General features: G+C 33.9%; 1 protein-coding gene and 1 pseudogene across 3 annotated transcripts; both read right to left on the reverse strand.

The window, feature by feature from the left end:
• Positions 1–2,520: 2,520 nt before the first annotated feature.
• LOC111615504 lies at positions 2,521–12,006 on the reverse strand (annotated as a pseudogene).
• A 1,036-nt stretch (positions 12,007–13,042) lies between these two features.
• Positions 13,043–23,673, reverse strand: LOC111615813. 3 transcript variants are annotated; one of them, XR_002755141.1, is made up of 4 exons: positions 23,073–23,673; positions 19,239–19,404; positions 18,522–19,170; positions 17,443–17,548 (listed from the first exon to the last, which is right to left on the reverse strand). XR_002755141.1 is itself a non-coding variant. In XM_023357259.1 (3 exons), the coding sequence occupies exons 1-3, from the start codon at positions 23,242–23,244 to the stop codon at positions 13,649–13,651; spliced, it is 876 nt and encodes a 291-aa protein (XP_023213027.1). In that variant the 5' UTR covers positions 23,245–23,666; the 3' UTR covers positions 13,043–13,648. The 3 variants fall into 3 exon arrangements, 2 of the variants coding, with proteins under 2 accessions (XP_023213027.1, XP_023213020.1); XM_023357259.1 differs by lacking the exons at positions 18,522–19,170; positions 19,239–19,404 and adding an exon at positions 13,043–13,846 and having other exon boundaries at positions 17,043–17,548; positions 23,073–23,666; XM_023357252.1 differs by lacking the exons at positions 18,522–19,170; positions 19,239–19,404 and having other exon boundaries at positions 16,202–17,548; positions 23,073–23,665.
• Positions 23,674–24,617: the final 944 nt, after the last annotated feature.

The raw sequence follows: 24,617 nt of genomic DNA on the forward strand, positions 1-24,617 counted from the left end.
TGATTTTCAGGTTATTTAAAGATTTCATGTTGTTGTAATGGAAGATTAGCTCACTGGCAGCAAAACTAAACCCCCATTACCAGATGTAACTTGATATCCATGTTCTTGCACCACGGGGGCCCACCAGTGACCAACCGGTCTTCGTACCCTAAACACTGGGAGTTCGGTCGTGGGTTCGCGCCTCGTTTATGCGGGATGGCCACGTCGAGATTTCCAGGTTTTCTCCGCGTCTGTAACGCCTAAATAGGGGCCAGTTTCCCTTAATACACCTCCCGGAATGCATCCCCCAAAGCAGATTGCGTTGTCATAACAAACAAACTTGCGCCATGGAAACTCCTCCAAGTTAAGAAAAGATTTCCTTACCTGGTGTCAATTACTTCCTTGATAATTCTACTGAACTCAGCGCTGTTTTTTCGTCTGGTGTCGACATTTTTAAATTTAACTTTTCTGAATTATAAGATTTCCAAATTAAAAATTCATTCGAATATCTTCAAACTGTAACACAATAAAGGAATTAATTATGCAAAATTTAAAATACTGTATAATTATACAATTTCTTTTGTTCGTTTCTTCCATTTTTTATGCAGTCAACTATTACAGGTATGAGATTTATTCTTAACAATAGTCAGTCTGTAATTGGATCAGTTTAATAAATGATATATTTAACTTTCTGTTATTTATTTACCATATATTTCTTTAATGGAAGAACGTAAAAAAGTATCTTATAACTCAGAAATATCCCGAAAGATGGCGGTAATAGGCACACCTCCCTTTCTGCATCTTGCAAACACCTGCGTGAGTGCATTCGATCTCTTCTTTATGTCTATACGAAACACTCCGTATACTACTGAAAAGAACTAAAACTACTAACACAACCCTTTTTCTCTACCCTTTACGAAAAACAGCCTATAACCCCCCTATAACACTGTAGATAATTCCGTGTTATATGAATTCCATCTTGTACGAGTCACTTAAATTTTACAAATACGTGTGCCGGGATGTGAACGGCTCACGTATTTGTAAAATCTAAGTGACTCGTACAAGATGGAATTCATATAACACGGAATTATCTACAGTGTTATAGGGGGGGTCTACTCAATTAAACACAATAACCATTTTATCAACAATACTGCCAGAACATTTAATAATCCAAGTGTTAACAATACAAAACACTTAAAAATTTCAATAAATTAGTGTTTGTTTTCCAAATCTGCTACTCTTCTATGCAAAAAAAAAATGGCCGGATTAGCAAGAGTCTAATGTATTTAAATGAAATACTTTACGCCGGAAGAATTTTCAAGTAGTATTTTTGTTAAACGTGTCTAACTCTACCCCCTGGCATAGCTTTAGTGTAACTTAAAGAAGCAAGTGACGTAGTAACATCTGTTCACATTATTTACTACACGTTAGAACAAACGAGAAAGATCTACCACGTAGAAATTCAATTCGAAAATGATTGAAAAAGTGCTTAAAGGGAACTGGTTCCTCCGAAATAATGGGTTGAAACGGCTTACTTATTCAAAAATACTACATTAAACAACGTAATTCCTCTCCCTCCCATCCATTCCTACAGATTAAAACACGTGTTTACTTCCATACTACTGCGAGAAAGGTTATGGTCACAAGGTCGAAAGGTCAACGGATTAGTCTACGGTTGGAGGGGAGTAAGGGAAGTATCTCGTGCCGTATGTTTAAAGCTAGGTGTTATATTTTATTACTCACGGGAAGTTTACGGTAAAAAATACACAGGTTTAATAGTTTTTTTTGTAATACTCTAATTAACCATGCAACAACAAAAGAATTTTTTGGAATTTTATTCAACAACGTCAACCAACAACAAAGAAAGTGCAAAGAACACGTGACTTTACCCATACGGCACCCCTCTGTTGCCAACAGCAACGTCAATTTACGGGGGGATCATTTCCAGTGACGTCATACTCAGCGGTTGCCGCATTCTTTGCGCACTTGTTTACGTGCTCTTTATATATCTAGAAGCTAATTTTAAAAACATCTCGTATAATAAACGTTCATTTTATCTTTGTTTCCGACCATTTTTCGCATATAATTACCATTAATTTCATTAAAATAATTATCGTTAAGCATCCGGTAGCTCATTTTTAAGTGCTGTTTCTTAGAATAATCCGGTATTGTGGGTAATTTCATCACCATTTTAGTCACGTTTCCTCAACTGGTAGTTCGCGAACACGTTAATACGATTCCTGCTCTTTACTATGCCCTGTTATCTCTCCACATAGGGCCTTAAAACTTAAAAATAGTTATTATAAAGCGTGTATCTAAATATATAAAATTGCTTGTCCTGACTGACTCACTCATTCATTCACTGATTCATCATCGCCCAGAGCAAACCGCTTAACCTAAAGAGGTGAAATTTGGTACACAGTTAGGGTACGTCATGGAAACGCACACTAAGAAAGGATTTTTCGAAATTCCAACGCGGGGGGGTGAGGGGGAGCATTANCGTGTATATATATATATACTTTATATTATAAAGAACAAAAGTAATCTGTCTAATATTAATTAGTTAATACAAAATTCAAATTTATTTAGCCCAAAATTCAGTTAACCTTGTTATATGTATTCCAGGTATATTCCTGTACACCATTTTTATTACAAAATCGAGGTTAAAGGTCATAAAGTGCCTATCATTCAACCTCGGTAGATCTGAAGGATGTTTTTGATATTGTTTTCGTTTGACACTGTGATTTGTATATGAGATTATTGGCTAAATTTAGTATGAAGTTCAAATGGGATGTCTTACGCCCGCATTTATTATAAATTACGCATGAATTAAACAGCGTGAAGATGAAGAAACATCTTCATGTAAAATTTGCTTTCTTTTTTGTAGAATAACGACCAATGTGTCATTTGCCCCACCGACATTTCCCATTCCTTTGTCATAATCCAACACTGCTACAGGTTTCAATGCTTCCTTTCAATACTTTTCATGCCACCATCATGAATGGTAGAAAGCATGCAAACGTCTTTTCTTTTGCGCCATTTCAGTGCCACGAGTTTTCCACGTTACCACGAGCAAAACTACCCCGCGATTTCTTTCATATCTCACCAGATATGAAGGATCTTTCCTGTTAATTCGAACAGTAACCCACTACATCAGTTCTGTAACGTCGTATAACTTGGGCGAAGAATAAAAGTTATCCAGAAATAACCTATGACCTATGTCGAGTCGACTTTCCATCATAGTTAACACCACACCACCACACTGGAAGATTGATTAAAGCTTTTTATATCGAGATCTTTTACTTTATCAGACAGAAGCGTTGATTCTACTGTGTTGTAGACGTATCCCGTGAAAGATTCGTAGAGTCGGTAAGACACTTAAGCTCGTACTGGTCATCCCATTTGGCTCCATTTCAAACCACCCCTCTACATAAGCAAGCTCTCATCTATACTTATCTCCTGCCATTTCTCTTTTAGATGATTCAAAAGAGGTAAGATTCGAAAGAAATGACAATTCTTTTTCTTTCCTACTTTGATCTGAATCGATAGTAAGATGCATAAATTCTATTCTCTATCACGAGCTCTTGAAAGACTGGGGTGGCCATCATTTCTTTCTTAGTAAAATACAATTGACCATGTGGTTTTTATACTACTCCTTGTAGGATGAGTAACGCAATGAGTAACACCACTTCATCACAGTGTCTTCCCATTCTAGTCCTTGTAAATCTCCTCAGATGCGTAAATACTTGTGTGTAACTCTATGGTTTCTGTTAATTCTTCCTAAATCGAGAAAGGGTTGTCTTGCTTATCTGTTTCACTGTCATTAAAATCGCAGGTGTATAAGTATCCCTGGTGTATAAGTATCTTATGGTGTCATCTGAACTATTCGTACACGATTCTTCGTTTCTTTGCTTTCGTTTTGCCGCTTCACTTGTTCTGAAAATAAATGCAGAAATTTCCAATCATCAAAACTTTTCAACACACTGTAGTGGCTTGTACACAAAGCAACTACAGCAGGGATCTCCGGTACACAACAGTACAAGGTTATCGTACCTCGTAGCTGTAGCAACGGAGCAGTTCATTTTCTATATAGAGGAGAAGTTACGTGCTTTTTAGGGGGAAGGGAAATGATTCCTGTTGTACTTCGCTCGCCATCCATTATATTATTCCAAACTCTGATATAACTTCTATCCTTTAATACACTATAATATAGTACAATTATCGATTCTAACGTTTAAAATCGAAGAAATAATACGAGTTTTGCATCCATCTTTACGAAAATACATCGATTTTTAAGAATTATTTCTTATACTTTATGCGAAAATATATTATAAATAGGTCATTAATAAATGGAGGTCAACAGTTCCTTGCACGCAACACAGCTAAAATAAGTAATAATTTACGTTTACACGGTTTAAAATGTACCACACGTCATTCAATACGGGTCCTATATAGTCAAATATATTAAAATACAGCACGTTTCAGCTCTTTATTATCCTTCTATCCGTATCTGTAACAAGTTAAACGATCAGAGAGAGGTGATGCAGTGATTGATGTACAGGTATCGATTGACGTATCTAGTTTAAATGCAGTTGTATCCGTTCCAAAACTTCTTTAATTAACCTCCATTGTGTACAGATAACAACTGAATTATGCTATTTTTAAACCAATAAGACTTTTGTAAAACCTCCGAAGAAAACATAAACAAAAGGAGGTTATTTCGTACTCATTTTCCTTCAAAAACGTACAGTGATTGCTGTTTAGAGGTTGCTGGAAGGTGTCCTTTATTGGAGGTTTGACTGTATTTGTGAATAGCGTTCAACCATTGCCAGGTTTTCGAAATAACTGGGTAGGCTAATGACTAGGGGGAATGTTAAATTGCTATCTGCTTGCAACTGATTGTTAGAGAAAATCCTCATAAAAATGCCTAGCATAAAGTCTTGGGATGATCAGCAGCTCAGTAAGCAAACCAATTATGTAGTCTGTTTCATATAAAACACACTGTATCATTGGTTTGCTTACTTGGCTACGTGACACTAGCGTGGTGTCAGGATTTTGCAGCTAATTCAGCTAATCAATCATACTATCAGATGATCAAGATGACGTCTACCGTGTTTAACTGATGATCAGTTTAGATACGCGTATTTAATGCATACAAGTCGCATTAACGCACGGGCATACCCGGGGGCCCTCGCCTTTTTTAGGACCTCGTCTCACTAATCATTACTCTTCTATATCTGTGTCCTGTAAAGAAATTTGGCCGCGCCTTCCTGATTGCATACATTAGAGTAATAACAGTCTTGGTACCGAATAAAAAAAATGGCGTCAAGAAGAGAAAGACATTGTTCATTTGCATACTGTTTAGCATACAACAGAATACTTGGCTAATAGGTGTACGATGATGATGATGACACGTGGAGTAATCAATACCACGTCATCTAGAAACCAAACGTTTAGGGTAACCAGGTTGGGGGATGATGAATCCGTGCCCCTTTACGTCTGTAAACAAATAAATGAAGAAAAAATCGATCAGGTAGGCCCTACAGGATAATGCAATGTGACAGAAGTAGTTTATTCCGCTAAATCGAGAAGGTACAGGGGTTAAATATACGTTCTTTCTCTACTGTACTTGCTCTAGTCTTGGTCTATCGAGCTATTGGCTACACCACAAGGTACAGAGTGAATGTAGGTTTGCAATAATAAAACATTCGAGTTAATTATTCTAACTTCTTGGCACTCATTAGTGTCAGCCAGCCAGTTATTAACTTCTTGGCATTCATTGACTCGTAATTACCGTCGTAGTCGTGCGGTTCGCTTGATATCATTTCCTTCAAGAAATTTACGTTGTTAGCAAAATGTATTTTAAATAACAAACTGATATAACTGACGTCACTTATCTGCATTAATTAATGCAGGCCCTACCATCGAAATGTCAAGAGAGGACTTCACATTTACGAGGGCCTCGAAGAGATTTGTTGCAAATTATTCATTTCTCGTGAATTAGGAAGATGAAACCTTTAATTTTTTACCAAAATCTTATTACTTAAAACAATTTAAACGCTGAGGATCTCGAGGCCCTGATTAAGTGCTCGGTCTAGAGTAAAACGGGACTTGCGTGCCCTGTTCCCTCGATCTAATCCAATGCAATTCCTTTAAAGTCTTCTCAGGAGGCACCCCTTTGGCCCTCTGCCAAAGGGATGCCTCCTGAGAGGACTTTCTATGAGAAGCTGACCTGTTTAGATGTTAGACACTCAAAGAAAACCTGGAAAGCTTGGTGTTTTACAATATCACGTGTTGTAATGTTACGTGTTTATAGGTCCAAGTGGCAAGCTCGTTGATTAGGTTGATTAGGTGCTAACCCGTCACTAACTATGAGTTTTCAGTGGTTTAATCCGCTTAGCCAATGGTGAATTTATTCAGAAATCAAAGAAACAATATGAAAAATGATTTTACAGTATGAAATATCTTGTAATCTTCTTGAGTATTCTAGCTGTACAGTACGTAAGCAAACACATTATTTGTTTAGATAGTAGTTTCAATCTTTTATAACGTGTAGCTGCATATAAAATATCTTACATAACATATTACTAGCAAAAATTGCCTGCATAAAGGCATGGCTGCATACGAAGATATAAAGAATTACTATAAATATATAAAAATATATTTACACATGATGCCAAAGAACACCTTGTAACATTTCTTTAAATAGTTTCCATTCATTTGAATAATTAATAATGCACTCACTAATCTTATAGAGTGACCCCTCCCATCCCTTATCGTAAGCAATAACTACGATTGACGTAAATGCAAGAGCACTGCACACATTAATCACAAATAATCACAGGTTATTTATAAGAATTAAAGCTTTTCGCTTAAAAATTAAAAGCAAATTGCGTAATAAAATCAGATGTGTGAATACTTTTATCTTATGTAAGCCATATAAGGCCAATCCCCGCATAAGGTGAACACACTGTGCCAGTCTATTGAAGTTTAAATCGATGCTTTCACTACATACATTGTTTCTGTAGTGTACGGTAAATGTAACCTGTGAACAATTAATCTCTTGATATTTAACTTCCACACCCATCTACTTTAGTGTCTACTCAACCCCCTTCACGTGAGCACTTGGAAATGATTCTAGAGGTCAAACACTGCTTTGTAAATCGTTTTTCTCATTAAAACACTTTTGTAGCTATTTTACTCATTAAAACAGTGCTTTGTAGCTATTTTACTTATTAAAACACTGCTTTGTAGCCCATTTTTCTCATTAAAACACTGCTTTGTAGCTAATTTACTTATTAAAACACTGCTTTGTAGCCCATTTTTCTCATTAAAACACTGCTTTGTAGCTAATTTGCTTATTAAAACACTGCTTTGTAGCCCATTTTTCTCATTAAAACACTGTTTTGTAGGTATTTTACTCATTAAAACACTGCTTTCCCATTTTTCTCATTAAAACACTGTTTTGTAGGTATTTTACTCATTAAAATACTGCTTTGTAGCTATTTTACTCATTAAAACACTGCTTTGTAGCTAATTTACTTATTAAAACACTGCTTTGTAGCCCATTTTTCTAATTAAAACACTGTTTTGTAGCTATTTTACTTATTAAAACACTACAATTCTCACGCTGGAAGAATTAACGTGAATTATTTTTTGTAGCACTTCGTTCTTAACCCACACCTCCTGACTAGTTGTGACCTTTCTGACATCTTAAAAATTACAAATACTTGCTTATTTAGCTACTAAATACAGTAAAAACGGCAAAAAACACACCCAACAACGATACACACACACAAAAAAAGAAAAAAAGCAAAAGAAAAACGAGCGCATCTGTGCTGAATCAGCACCTGCAGAGAAGAGCTCTTCTGACGCTTCACGTGAACCCAGTGGTGCATTGATTGGAAATTGTCTCGTCCATATTCTCTATCACTTAATTCCCATTCATGCTCACTATAATAATAACACGCTGCTGTATAATTCTCTATCTGATACACCCATGCTAAAGACTTAAACTATAATTAAACAGGTAGTGTATTACTAACATCAGGTGATATATTTAAAAAATTCATTTATACATAAACTACAACTTTTAATACTTAACAACAATAATTTAGTGTATAACCTTTCAGTGTACTGTACAGTGGGTGTTATCACTAAGCAGTAACGAATGGAGCAGTTCATTTCTACAAGGGAGTAGTGAAAACGAAGGGTGTTGCACTTTATTATCACGTGTGACTGAACACAGAAACCTGATAGAACCTATCAAATGTGCAGCTTTAGTGAAATCTCATCGATTATCTCAAACACTAAAATTATACAGTGCAGTCTACTTAACAATTAAATACAAAAAAAAAAACACGAGAATGAAAGTAAACACTATAAACTACATTAGAAAAGGGTCAAAGTTTTTCAAACTATTTTCTATTTTTAAAAAAATATATACTAACAGGTTAACGTTAATGTTTCTGAAACCGATCTCATTATGGAAACGGTAAAGGGAGGCAACAGATGGCACGTGAATGACACACAAGAGGGTTGTTTACGTCACTGATGTAGCAGTCAAACATGCACAGAATGAGCCAAGTTTTTGATTACACTCGAACTTTGTTTTTTTACTATTATTATTATTTTACAGTAAAATATATCTATACATGGACAGTAAAATTCTAGAATTATACGAAACAATTCTAGAATTTTATAGATTATTAATTAACAGATCTTTCTTAGTTACAATTTCATGTATACGTAGTTATATAAACACGTATACGAAATTCTAGAATGGAAATAATAGTATTTTGAATATCTAGAATCGTTTAAAATATAATCAAATATATTACAAACAATTCTAGATTTTATAGATAATAATCTAAATTTTGAATTTAATTAGTATATATATATATATATATACGCTTAATTATACATAATTTAATACATTTATGATATAAAGTGTTATTAAAAGAAATATAAAACTGGAAATTCTAGAATATTTATAGAAAATAATGTGATAAAATTCCAGAATTAACACATATAAATTTGTTTTATATATTTAAAACCATTGGACAAAACGTTTATATATGGAACTATAAATATAAAATTCTAGAGTTATTTGTAATATTGATTCTAGAATTGTAGAAAAATCTAGAAAAAGAGAAATTCTAAAACAAATCTAAAAGAAGAGAAATTCTAAAACAAATCTAGAAAAAGAGAAATTCTAAGGAAATTATAGAAAACTTATAGAGTAATTTTAAAACATATCTAGAAGAAGAGAAATTATAGAGAAATTCTAAAACAAATCTAGAAGAAAAGAAATTCTAAAATAAATCTATAATAAGAGAAATTCTAGAGAAATTTTAAAACAAATCTAGAAGAGAAATTCTAAAACAAATCTAGAAAAAGAGAAATTCTAAGAAAATTATAGAAAACTTATAGAGAAATTCTAAAACATATCTAGAAGAAGAGAAATTATAGAGAAATTCTAAAGCAAATCTAGAAGAAAAGAAATTCTAAAATAAATCTATAATAAGAGAAATTCTAGAGAAATTTTAAAACAAATCTAAAAGAAGAGAAATTCTAAAACAAATCTAGAAAAAGAGAAATTCTAAGAAAATTATAGAAAACTTATAGAGAAATTCTAAAACATATCTAGAAGAAGAGAAATTCTTAAATAAATCTAGAATCGTTTGGAATTGACTGTTCTAGAGTAAACAATTGTTAAAAGTGTATTCACTGTATTACATTACAAACAATTCTAGAATTTTATAGATAAAAATCTAGAATCAACACAAAATTCTTAAGCATTTAAATTAGTTATACATATAATTTAAAATCCATATTGTAGATTTTTCTGGATCGAATAATTTCCTATGGAAAATGATAATATTAAATTAATAAATTAATACCATAATTATAATTGTATTAACGTAATTAATTATTTTAAAAATAATATAAATAAAAATAATTAATTCTATACATGTTAAAATTTCCATTTGAACAATTATTGTTAAATCATTAACAAAGTTTTATAATTGTTTCGCTTCGGGATGTAATTAGGTCGAACGTTCATTGTCATTAAGGTTCACACTACGCTATTTTCTGGGAAAATGGAGGAACCGAAGTAATTTAACACTTGCTGTTCTTTGTTCTCCAAGCTGCTTGCTACAGCTACCTTCCATTAACTTAGTACAGTACACCTTTGTTTACGATCTGCAGTCAGTTTTCTATCAATAACAACACTGCAGTAAATTTATTCTGCCGTAATAAATGAAATTAAATACATTTATAAACTGTCTACAACATTTAAATTCTAGAAATTAATACAGAATACTCTCCGAAAATTTAAGCTTCATTTTCCGGCAATTACATCGGAGATTCTCAACCTGTTCGATCTGATTTTAATATTGTGGGAAAGAACGTGCTCGCGATCTACCAGTTGAGAAATCCAAACTACAGAAATTATAACATCTTAGTAATTTGGGGCGAGCTTGCCAGCGAAACAATTAAAATTAAGAAATTATTTTATGTTAAACAAGGTGAAATTCAAAATAAACTGAAATTTAGTAAAAAAATATTTTTTATTCCAGACGTGGGTTCGGACCCGTAATAGTCTGAACCCACGTCTGGAATAAAAAAAAATTTACTAAGTTTTACCTTTATTAAATTTTACCTTTATTGCCCAAATTTTACTGTCTGAGGAACCTTTTACCCACAAACTTTACCTTTATTGCCCAAATTTTACTGCCTGAGAAACCTTTTACCCACAAACTTTACCTTTATTGCCCAAATTTTACTGTCTGAGAAACCTTTTACCCACAAATTTTACTGTCTGAGAAACCTTTTACCCACAAACTTTACCTTTATTGCCCAAATTTTACTGTCTGAGAAACCTTTTACCCACAAACTTTACCTTTATTGCCCAAATTTTACTGTCTGAGAAACCTTTTACCCACAAACTTTACCTTTATTGCCCAAATTTTACTGTCTGAGAAACCTTTTACCCACAAACTTTACCTTTATTGCCCAAATTTTACTGTCTGAGAAACCTTTTACCCACAAACTTTACCTTTATTGCCCAAATTTTACTGTCTGAGAAACCTTTTACCCACAAACTTTACCTTTATTGCCCAAATTTTACTGTCTGAGAAACCTTTTACCCACAAACTTTACCTTTATTGCCCAAATTTTACTGTCTGAGAAACCTTTTACNAATATTTCTTCGTCGGATATCTTATTCATGAATGGTAAAAGTGATAGTAAAAATGCCTTGTTTCCCGATTCGTCATTCATTTCTTCCTTCTGAATGGCAACACTCTCCGACAGTATCTTAGTAAGCCTTTGTATAGCCTCCGAATTCTCTTCCTCCAGGCTTGCTTTCTTCTTACCGTCCATTCTTTTACGCCTAGGAGGCTCGGGGAATGGAAAACTGGGTGCAGACGTGGTGGGTGTCGAGCATGCTGCTTCATTAGTTAAGAATTCTGTAGAGCTGCTAGCGATCGTTTCTGTCACCTGTTCATCTAGAACATCCAAACAATCCGAAGATTCATTGGCAAAAGTAAAGTTTGTGGTTGCTTGATGATTATCGTCCAATAGAGGAATCAAAAATAGAAGATTATCGTAGTATATGTACTTCTTCTTCTTCGTCGCAGGATCGCCATTCTTCGACGCTCTGTTTGCTCTAAGTTCTTTCTTGAAGTGGTCTCGTATTTACTAAGTTTTACCTTTATTAAATTTTACCTTTATTGCCCAAATTTTACTGTCTGAGAAACCTTTTACCCACAAACTTTACCTTTATTGCCCAAATTTTACTGTCTGAGGAACCTTTTACCCACAAACTTTACCTTTATGACCAAAATTTTACTGTCTGAGAAACCTTTTACCACGAGGGTAAAAAGGTTTCTCAGACAGTAGCAATTACAAATCCGTTTCTTTAGCTAACCTTTTTTTTCGTTTTATCGATATTCCATTTGCTGCATTTTCTTTATTTTCTACCTTCAACACTGCTTCTTTCGATATTCGATCGCAAAACATCTGTTACACGACTAGTTAGAGCGGCAGATGTTTCGTCAAACCCCCCTTTTTAAATAGGCAAGAGAAGACACGTCAGGTGATCAATTCAGGATATCAAAAACATTTCCAATTAATTACCCTACCCCCCCGCGAGATAGATCCAGAACTAAATTATTTCGTAAAATAGAGTACAGAGTTAAGATTTTCTAGTAAAAATTTAAAAATAGAAACATCAATTTCGACCTTTACTCGTGTGTTCTTCTTACCTTTGTACGAAAGTAAAAAGAGAAAGGGGGGGATAAAAAACCTTTCAAATGCCAAAGGGAAATAATGAGATCAATATCTTTTCTGACAGTTTCGTTTACTCTCCTTGTTATTTTCTTCTGCTTTTCTCTTGCATTTTTCTTAATTTATACACGTAAAAAAACGAAATGAAATTAGCTAGAGCTATTTAAATACAAATTAACGCAATTAATAAGGCATTAAATTGTGTAATTTTCAAGCAATACACGTGTTATTTAAGCATATTATTCTCGAAATGTATGCTGTAAAGTGTTACGGTTCGTAATTAAATGTATACAGTAAATTTTTCAGTATTGTATCAGAAATCAACACGTAAATGTTTATAGTATTACAGTACATATCAATTAATTAATGTATACTGTACTGATGTAATTGTACAATGATGTGTTACGTTGTAATGTGTAATGTGCTGTAAATTAAATTTATTAATTAAATATATAGTATAACATTTATAGTACTCATTTCGGTATACAACGTGTAATTAAGTGATGATTACAGCCAACACCCCTATAACGCTGTTGATTTTTCTGTTTTATATGAATTCCATGTTGTACGAGTCACTTAGATTTTACAAATACATGAGCCGTTCACAGCTTGGCACACGTATTTGTAAAATCTAAGTGACTCGTACAACACTGAATTCTTATAAAACGGAAAAATCAACAGTGTTATAGGGGGGTCGACTGTATTTAAATTGATATTTTTAGTAGATTTTCGTGTTAATTTCTATAATCTAACATTGATTTTCCTGCGGTATCTTTGTGTTAATCATCGATACTCCTTTTTGCCTAAGGAAGAGCACTGCTGATACTGGCAGGAGCAGGTGAATACGTCTGCAGCTCCGTTTGTTAGTACAGTAAATACAATATTAAGTATTCAAAAGAGAGCAAATTATGGAGAAAAATGGGGTGAGTTTGCAAGCAAAACAATCAAAATTATTCCTTAACGTTGAACAATGTAAAATTCAAAATAATCTGATGAATAACCTGAAAACCTTACAATAAAAACGATTTATAATTTAATCAGTGTTGAATATTACGTTAATTACGAAAATTGTAATTCAGGGTGTGGGTTCGGATCATTAAGGGTCTGAACCCACGTCCCTGAAAAGATGAAAGAACATTTGGCATATTATCCCAAGCATATATATTTTCTACGGCGTGGGTTCGAACCAACAGGGTCCGAACCTACACCCTTAGAGAGGAGACAGCTTGTACAGTATAAGATGAAGCTTATTAATGAGAAATAAAACAATTTAAGGATGGGTTTGAAATGTTTATTTACTTTTTAAAATATTTTTTACAAAATGAAGAAATGAAATGATAAAATTTATAATGATATTTAATTAAACGATTGAGGATCATAAATCTAGAAACGAACATATCGAAGATTCGCTAGTGTCATCATTAGCGGTTGCCGATATGGCAGTGCTACCCGATAGTGGTTCCTGTATGTTAGCTGTGAACGAAGAATGCTGGTCGTATTTGGATTTCTTCAACCCCTCGCGTACCACATCAATAAGTCTAATTCTCACACTTAATATTTCTTCGTCGGATATCTTATTCATGAATGGTAAAAGTGATAGTAAAAATGCCTTGTTTCCCGATTCGTCATTCATTTCTTCCTTCTGAATGGCAACACTCTCCGNTTAATTTCCACGAATTTTCTTCCTAATTTTTAAAAAATTCAACTGAAAAAATCCATACGTAAATTTAAAAACACCCAATTACACCCACACAAAGAAAAGAAAAGAGCAAATTACGTCACATATTCTGTATTTTTTTCTTAAGTTACACCCAATTATACACACACACACAGAACAAAGGAATGAAACCAAAAAAAACACCAGAAATTACGTCACAATTTTTGTAATTTTTTTTGTAATTTTCCTTCTGAAAGTAAGGAAAACACCAACAATCCTGTTTTCGAAGCCAGAGTACACATGATTTACGATCACGTGCGGGATTTAAAAGTAGCCATTATAACGATTCGTCTCTTTCTCTTTTTTTTTGAAATGGTCTCGACCTTTGCCCCCGCCTCGTCCCCCCCGAAAACACAGGAATTGTAAGTTTGAAACCGGTTCCAGCTAGCTTACCATTTCCGGCAAGACGTGAAACGAGAGTTTGGACTGTACAGGATGCATCAAAGCCCTCACGCCCCTCGGTATTGATCACACTCCCCAATCTACCCTCAACTCGAGATGGCATTACTCTTTACTGGGTACCAACCTTTGTGTGCGTCAGGTTTATTCTCCGACTGTACTACAAGATGAATGCCAATATAATGCCAAGATAGTGTCAGTTGCACACGCGAAATATGTAATGAACACGTGATTGATATTTCTAAGGTGTAGTGTTATTGATTACGTTTACGCGTGTGCGTAAAATTTTTGCACGATATCGCTTCTGGTATTGTTCACTGCAGTATCGTTTATTATTGTTATTATTATTATGTTTTTTTGTAGTGTATAAAAAGCAATCGTGCATTTTCTGTTGCGCGTTATACCGTGTTGTTCACTTTTGCTGTATTAATAATGCAATGTTGTTTATTTACACTGTGTGAAAAAGAAAATATTGTTTAATTTTACAATGTAAAGATGCAATGTTATCGAGATATATTTAATAAAATGCAATATTACCGAGTTAAATTTAATAAAATGCAATATTATAATCGAGTTATATTTAATAAAAATGCAATATTACCGAGTTAAAATTAATAANTTACCTTTATGACCAAAATTTTACTGTCTGAGAAACCTTTTACCACGAGGGTAAAAAGGTTTCTCAGACAGTAGCAATTACAAATCCGTTTCTTTAGCTAACCTTTTTTTTCGTTTTATCGATATTCCATTTGCTGCATTTTCTTTATTTTCTACCTTCAACACTGCTTCTTTCGATATTCGATCGCAAAACATCTGTTACACGACTAGTTAGAGCGGCAGATGTTTCGTCAAACCCCCCTTTTTAAATAGGCAAGAGAAGACACGTCAGGTGATCAATTCAGGATATCAAAAACATTTCCAATTAATTACCCTACCCCCCCGCGAGATAGATCCAGAACTAAATTATTTCGTAAAATAGAGTACAGAGTTAAGATTTTCTAGTAAAAATTTAAAAATAGAAACATCAATTTCGACCTTTACTCGTGTGTTCTTCTTACCTTTGTACGAAAGTAAAAAGAGAAAGGGGGGGATAAAAAACCTTTCAAATGCCAAAGGGAAATAATGAGATCAATATCTTTTCTGACAGTTTCGTTTACTCTCCTTGTTATTTTCTTCTGCTTTCCTCTTGCATTTTTCTTAATTTATACACGTAAAAAAACGAAATGAAATTAGCTAGAGCTATTTAAATACAAATTAACGCAATTAATAAGGCATTAAATTGTGTAATTTTCAAGCAATACACGTGTTATTTAAGCATATTATTCTCGAAATGTATGCTGTAAAGTGTTACGGTTCGTAATTAAATGTATACAGTAAATTTTTCAGTATTGTATCAGAAATCAACACGTAAATGTTTATAGTATTACAGTACATATCAATTAATTAATGTATACTGTACTGATGTAATTGTACAATGATGTGTTACGTTGTAATGTGTAATGTGCTGTAAATTAAATTTATTAATTAAATATATAGTATAACATTTATAGTACTCATTTCGGTATACAACGTGTAATTAAGTGATGATTACAGCCAACACCCCTATAACGCTGTTGATTTTTCTGTTTTATATGAATTCCATGTTGTACGAGTCACTTAGATTTTACAAATACATGAGCCGTTCACAGCTTGGCACACGTATTTGTAAAATCTAAGTGACTCGTACAACACTGAATTCATATAAAACGGAAAAATCAACAGTGTTATAGGGGGGTCGACTGTATTTAAATTGATATTTTTAGTAGATTTTCGTGTTAATTTCTATAATCTAACATTGATTTTCCTGCGGTATCTTTGTGTTAATCATCGATACTCCTTTTTGCCTAAGGAAGAGCACTGCTGATACTGGCAGGAGCAGGTGAATACGTCTGCAGCTCCGTTTGTTAGTACAGTAAATACAATATTAAGTATTCAAAAGAGAGCAAATTATGGAGAAAAATGGGGTGAGTTTGCAAGCAAAACAATCAAAATTATTCCTTAACGTTGAACAATGTAAAATTCAAAATAATCTGATGAATAACCTGAAAACCTTACAATAAAAACGATTTATAATTTAATCAGTGTTGAATATTACGTTAATTACGAAAATTGTAATTCAGGGTGTGGGTTCGGATCATTAAGGGTCTGAACCCACGTCCCTGAAAAGATGAAAGAACATTTGGCATATTATCCCAAGCATATATATTTTCTACGGCGTGGGTTCGAACCAACAGGGTCCGAACCTACACCCTTAGAGAGGAGACAGCTTGTACAGTATAAGATGAAGCTTATTAATGAGAAATAAAACAATTTAAGGATGGGTTTGAAATGTTTATTTACTTTTTAAAATATTTTTTACAAAATGAAGAAATGAAATGATAAAATTTATAATGATATTTAATTAAACGATTGAGGATCATAAATCTAGAAACGAACATATCGAAGATTCGCTAGTGTCATCATTAGCGGTTGCCGATATGGCAGTGCTACCCGATAGTGGTTCCTGTATGTTAGCTGTGAACGAAGAATGCTGGTCGTATTTGGATTTCTTCAACCCCTCGCGTACCACATCAATAAGTCTAATTCTCACACTTAATATTTCTTCGTCGGATATCTTATTCATGAATGGTAAAAGTGATAGTAAAAATGCCTTGTTTCCCGATTCGTCATTCATTTCTTCCTTCTGAATGGCAACACTCTCCGACAGTATCTTAGTAAGCCTTTGTATAGCCTCCGAATTCTCTTCCTCCAGGCTTGCTTTCTTCTTACCGTCCATTCTTTTACGCCTAGGAGGCTCGGGGAATGGAAAACTGGGTGCAGACGTGGTGGGTGTCGAGCATGCTGCTTCATTAGTTAAGAATTCTGTAGAGCTGCTAGCGATCGTTTCTGTCACCTGTTCATCCAGAACATCCAAACAATCCGAAGATTCATTGGCAAAAGTAAAGTTTGTGGTTGCTTGATGATTATCGTCCAATAGAGGAATCAAAAATAGAAGATTATCGTAGTATATGTACTTCTTCTTCTTCGTCGCAGGATCGCCATTCTTCGACGCTCTGTTTGCTCTAAGTTCTTTCTTGAAGTGGTCTCGTATCGACTTCCATTTTGTTAGCATAAGCTTCCCTGTAAATAGAAAAAGTAATATTAAATAATAATAATAATAAAAAGTTTTTAACATTAGAAAATAGGATTTTAAATAGAATTTATCAATTTTAATAGCTCCGAGATGTCTTATTACGTAGAGAAAAGAGTTTTATGACGTATTGTCAATCTGCATGTCTTTACGCCATCAGCTCGAATGTGACAGTCAATTTGTCGAAATAAATCACAATAAATCTCCCATATTTGAAAAATCCAACTTCAGATTTAATGCTTATTCCATTCCATTTCAAGAACTTATTGTTCGGACCATCAAGGATCGAATCCAAGTCATTGGTTTGGTTTGCTTTACTAATGGCAACGCAAAACTTGAGCGACGTACCTAGGGGGATGCATTCCAGGTCTTTTTTAAGGGAAATTGCCATATATTTAGGCGTTACAGACGTAGAGAAAACCCGGAAAACTCCACGTGGCCAGCTCGTCCGAGGGAGGCGCGAACCCACGACCGAACTCCCAGTATTCAGGGAACGAAGACCGCTTGGATACTGGTGGGACCCCAAGTCATTGGAGTGCGGTGGAGTAAACATTAAATCTACGGATCGGTTTTCGGGAATTCAAGATGTCGTTCGAACAGTTGTGATACGAACCCACAGATTAAGTAGGTTACAGAAGAAGCTAATTAAATTCCACGTGAATATTCGTTTGTTTAAGGATAGGGTTTTGGATTTGGGTTACTGGGATACGGCAATGCAACACTTGGGCGATCTGCCAAGAAGGGTGCCACTCGGAAGGACTTTCTGTGGGAATCCGGCCACTATTTAATTGTTAGACACGGGAAAAAAGTCCGGAAAACACGTTAATGGGGCGCGAATCCGCGACTGTTTAGCGGTTTTATCTACCCGTCCTCTGGCTATAAATAAATTATCGAATAACCTATCTCTACAGAAGAATTTGTTGACGTATAGCAAATTTATTTACCAATAAGAAATTATCTTACATTTTTTGTTTTCATATTTAATTGCAACGATTATAAAAATCCGTAAAGTTTTCATACATCAGTAATCTGGTGAAGAAAGGATGATAAGTGGGATTGGTTTTCACCCAAAAGGCTCTCCTGATATTCGGCAATCGAAGATCTTGTAGTTGTTGACGTTGCCGGTGATGCCATGTCAGAATTTGTAGAATGACTGTAACAGGAACCATATGATGATGGTTTAATATCCATTAAAGATGCCCGATCGTCTTGTTCTTCTAGCTCTTGTTTCATCATAATCTGTGCAATTTTCATTTTAGTCATAATCTGTCTCCTAGGAGAGAATGTCTTAAGTGTCTTTGCGTATCCTAAAAATATCAGTTCGGTTGCATCCAAACTGCTATGGCAACCTTTGCTTTTTAAATAATCCAACACTTTGTCAACGGATGAGTGGTTTTCTACCTCCTCCTTTCTCCTACGTTTATTCCTATTCCGTGATTCATTATCGCTTATGTGTACAGCGGATGATGATACATCCTGACAATGATTACTCGAAGGATCCATGCTCTGGTTTTCGAAATATTCAGACTCGCGTGTCGGTTGTTCATCACTTTCCCATTCAGGATGGATTGCCTCGTGTTCTGTGTTCGATTCGTGGGCATTTGAATCGTTTCTATAATGATAAACATCGTTATAAGACGGCCACAAGATGGACTTTTTTACATAATCACTAACTCTTACCTTGAAGAAAATAGAAAAGGCCTAAAAACTTCCATCTGCCTTGCCCATTGCCAGCTTTTGTAGCGGTTTACATTCTTTGAAATGTGTCCTGTAGTTGATTCTACGCTTCTTAAGTATCTTGCATATGAATCCCTGATATTTTTCCATTTTCTTTTTAATAAATCTCCTATAAGTAAAAACGGATATGACATTTAATTTATTACAGCATCATCATTTTTTTTTGACGTATAAACTTAAAATACATCCTGAAATTTCCACATTGCAAATCGCACACGAGTCTGAAATTCAGGAGATTTCATGAATTATGCCACATCTTGATTGCTCTCGTGGTATCAGAAGGACGGATGATTAAGCAACACGTTAGTGCTTATGGCAATTCTTGGCATAAATTAATCTCAATGCAGGTGATGAATGCATACTCTCCAACAAAACCATATTTACATTCATACGCAGATCCAAAACAAGATCAACAGAAGAAGGGTAGATACAATTCATGTATATAAATGTAACACGTAACCCAATTGAGAACAGTGAGAATTTTAATATTTTTAATAGTAGAAAATTGCATAAATTTTCCATAACTTTAGCATAATCATATGACATCGTAGATCCATAAATGGAGTCCAAAAATTCTTTCGGTTTTATGAATAAAGGCAACGCAACACACGGGCAATCTGCCAAGTGGGGTCTCCCAGGAAGACTTTCTATGGGAAATTGGCCTGTTTAGGAGTTGGACACGTAAAGAAGACCTGTGGCCACCCGTTGGAATCCCGCCACCGGTGTTCAGTGGTATTATCCACTCCGCCACTAATGGACCTCCATTAGACGACCTCCAGTAACGGCCACTTTTTTAGAAACCTTGTAAAACAAAGCATACAAAACAATGGAAATTTTTTATGTTCTCGTCAGTGGCCGTCGTACAGAGGTTTGAACCGTATTTCAATTAACATAATATTGTAAAATGCAATCCAAACGATAAATTTCGTTGCTGCAAGCAGTTGTAGAGAAGATATTTTAAGATATTTCATGGTAAATTGCAAATTTCTTCGAGTACTTTGCTCTCCTCTCCGACATCGTCTAGGGATCAATCAGTTAACGCGATAACAGGATGAAGTAGATCTTATTGATTAGTCAACTCCCTCACTTAAATCAGTAGAAGCAATATATCAAATGAATAAAATTCAGGGAATTTCATAAAAAAATCATTAAATAAATAAAATATTGAAATTCTCGTGCAGAACTACTCCACACATCCAAGGAGAGATTACATGTTAAAGAATGGATGAAACATAAATCATGGCACATTTTTTTTATTGCATACGCCACTACAAATGTAATAATTAATATTTAAATCACTTTATAATATACGTGCTTTCAAGATCCACGAAATTAATTGTATCATTAACACAAATATTAATTTAATTTCGAGTCACCCCCCGTGTAAATTTTATTTATTACACTTTACAAAATATCAAAAGAAAACTCTTACAGATAAACAGAGGTTTTACCTGTAAAAGTTTTGTTTCTATACAGATTTAGAGGGGTTTTTCCCTAAGTTTTGAAGGTGAATTTATCTATATATCCCTGAACAGGTTCCTAATAGTAATCCCTAAATATGTTTTACAGGTACAGATATCAATTTATCAGGTTATCGATAAAGGTTTTAAACAATTTACTCATAAATAAGTTTTACTAGTAAAGTTAAAATTAAATATATAACTTATATCCCTAATATATATATTCTATATGTAATATATCCCTAAATAAGGTTTGCAGATACAAAAAGCTATATATCTCTAAAGGCTTTATCCTTAAATAGGTTTTACAAGTATAAATACCTGTATATCCCTAAACAGGTATAAATACCTGTATATCTTTAAATAGGTTTTACAAGCATAAATACCTATATATCCCTAAATAGGTATAAATACCTGTATATCCCTAAATAGGTATAAATACCTGTATATCCCTAAATAGGTATAAATACCTGTATATCCCTAAATAGGTTTTACAAGCATAAATACCTGTATATCCCTAAATAGGTTTTACAAGTATAAATACCTGTATATCCCTAACACTGTTGATTTTTCCGTTTTATATGAATTTGATGTTGTACGAGTCACTTATATTTTTCAAATATGTGTACCGGGCTGTGAATGGCTCACGTATTTGTAAAATCTAAGTGACTCGTACAACATGGAATTCATATAAAACGGAAAAATCAACAGTGTTATAGAGGGATCAACTGTATAAATACCTGTATATCCCTAAAGGCTATACAGATTTTGCAAGTAAACCTACTTATATATATATCTGTAAATAGGTTTTATAGGTAAATATCCCTATACAACTCTAAAAATTTTATATCTAGCATTATTAAACTGATTTATTTCACTAGTTAAATGGTAATAAACAAGGCAACAATCACAACACACAGAATAAGTGATGATTTTACTGAAAACAATGAATAAATCGAGTGGGGTAACATTCAACAGAACCAATTCATGTCACTGCCAGTGTTCAAAAACAAATTTTTTTTTTCTTCCTCAGTTAAAAATATAGAAATATTTCATCTTCATGTATGAGTTTTCATGCATTTTACATACAGTTATTAATCATTTTTGATGTATTATGGAAGAAAAAAGATGATAAAAGATGAGTCATCATCAATATCCTGTATATTCTGCCTGTCCTTACATTAAAAAAATAAAAAAAAAAAATTGTCAGAGGCTACCAGATATTAGATGAGTGGACTAAATTCCAGCTGATTAATCATTTTGTTCCATATAAATAGGGGTAAAACCTCTACATTTACTAGTAAACCTCTAATCTTTATATGCCAGCTGATTATTGAGAGTTTATAGCTAATTTCAGGGAGATTTTTACACAAAGAAGAGCGTCATTAAAAATTAGTTGGGTCATAAATCCTAATTAATGAACGTTTAGAAATAAAACCTCAATATTTACCTGCAAATCTCTCATGGCTATTGAACATTTACATAGTAATTATAGTAATAATTGAAGCACAAAGTGAGTTTTTGGTTATATAAAATCTCTAATCCTCTGAATCTCTAAAGTTTAGTGGTTTATATCATTATACAAAGTTTACAGTTTACATTAACCTTATAAACCCGTGTTTAGAGGTATTTTGCGTGCCAAAAATAATCGAAAAGTGTGCTTTAAAATATAATTATTAACAGAAGAAATTGAAAAAATAATTCCCAAAGAAAAAAAATTCGCAGTAACACGATTTAACGTTGAAAAAAAGGTAACACAAGAGCGATAACGAATATAAAAAAAAAAAAGGTATTCTTTTGTTATCGGTCATCAATTACGCACGAGACTTCCCCCACGTGTGTACGCACGTGCTTAAGACCTGCTCCCACCACGTGACTCACCTTCGACCAATGGGCGAACGTTACGTGCGGACGAACACGTCCTTAGTGAACTGGTTTGTTTACATCAGCCATTCTTTTATGCGAAACAAAGAAGTGCGAAAAGGTTCGAAACTCATTGTTCACGTTTTGTAAACGAGAAGGTAACATTCCGCGTAACGTAGACCCGACGTTTCGTAACGAACGTTACGCCTTCGTAATCGTAAAAACAATTTGAATTATTATGCGAATAGGAGATTGGATAAGAACAAAAGAAAGTTGTGTAACCGACAAAAGAAGAAACTTAATAGCCAATGAACGTGAATCTAGCGGAAGGATTTGTGCCAGAAGTTAGTAAATTGTTTACATAAAAGAATATGACGTCAGCATACGAAGGGCTTTGTTTAAATACAAAGTTTATAACAAAGAGAAGTGAAATTACAAGTAAACGTTGACTTACCCAATTCGTTCTTCTCAACTGCCGAATATCTGTCCCATTTTTCGTACATCTCTTTACCGATTTCATCCCAATATTTCCTCTTAATGTCACGATTGCTGTATTCCTTCAACTTACAATTGTAGATGGCAGGCCTCTTCTCTACGGCACTAATAAATTTCTCAACGTCAAACATGTTTTTCTCCCCCTTCTCTTTGTTTTATTGTCGCACGGTATACAACAACACAATCCTCTGTGACTTATACAATCCGATACGATGCTTATATTTAACAAAAGTTAACGTTAAAAAACGTTGTACGAGACGTTAATAACGTACTGTACACGTTGAGTCACGCTAACGTTTTGCACGCCCATCTGATATCGACGAAGGAAACACGTTCGTTATATTTAGGCGTGTTCCCCGCGGCATCTCAACACACCAGTTCTCTTCTCCTCCTGCTGTGACGTCACAGCAGCTGTTATGTCATGCAGTCAGTATCTGACGCCGGTTCTGCGGTACGGGCAATAACAACCGTTACACTCATCTGTGCACAGGCACAGGCGCTCGTTCCACATTCCAATCATAAATTAACCTTTTGAACTAGTTTCTGCAACGAAAAAATTCAATCCTGCATTTAGAAAAATCGCACAGTATCACACCTTTCCTTAAATCTCCGAAATGCTGACGTAGTTGTTTACGTCACAAATTAACACAGTTTCATTAAGTAAACAATGGCATATGGCACGTCGTTACGGCGATAGAGTGAGGAAAAAAAAAAACACTCCAATGATTTCTTTAAAAAAAAAGGCATAAATTTTAATTAATTTAATCCAATTTCTTTTCTAAATTTTAAAATAATTATTTACATTTGAAGTGAATAAACAGAGGACAGACATACTTACGTTATATTCTAATCTGTAGATAAATAAGGATTTAGAAGTGTGCTTTACAGGTGATAAGAATTCAAAAGTGATTGAGAAATTTGAATTGGAAATCGATTTTAAGCATCCAAATGTAATTTTTCAAATTCAAATTGCATTTTTTAGAAAAACAAACTGATTTTTTGTAAAAACTGCATTTTATAACAGATAAAAATCGATAATGCAATAGCAATTTTTAAAAAAATTACAATTTGGTACGTAATTTTTTGATGTTTTATTGAATAAAATGCAATAATTTTTGTAGTTTTTTTACATNACAGTGCATGGTAATGTGTTAAGATGAGTCGCGAGTAACTTTCCTTCATCGCATTGTTCTCAATCCAAGAGTGAACCTCCCAATGTATAGCAACATGCATGATTAAACATCAACCTTCAGCTCAGTTTATATGTAGGTCTTTTGCACATTAGTGACAAATTACTATTAGAAACTATTAACAGAAAAAACAACTGAATTATTAGAAATATTTTAGAAAGTTATAAATGAAGAAATAGCATAAATAATCAGAATGCTTCCATAACTTTTTAACACTAGTAGCACTGTCGGATGAATTGAAGATAAGTGTAATTTCATCAATACAATAAAGACAGATAGCAGAACATGTGAAAATTACACAGGAATTTGTAGTG

Source organism: Centruroides sculpturatus, unplaced genomic scaffold, assembly GCF_000671375.1.
Source record: "Centruroides sculpturatus isolate CEXI.00-Female unplaced genomic scaffold, Cexi_2.0 scaffold161, whole genome shotgun sequence".
In the NCBI taxonomy this organism is placed as follows: domain Eukaryota; kingdom Metazoa; phylum Arthropoda; class Arachnida; order Scorpiones; family Buthidae; genus Centruroides; species Centruroides sculpturatus.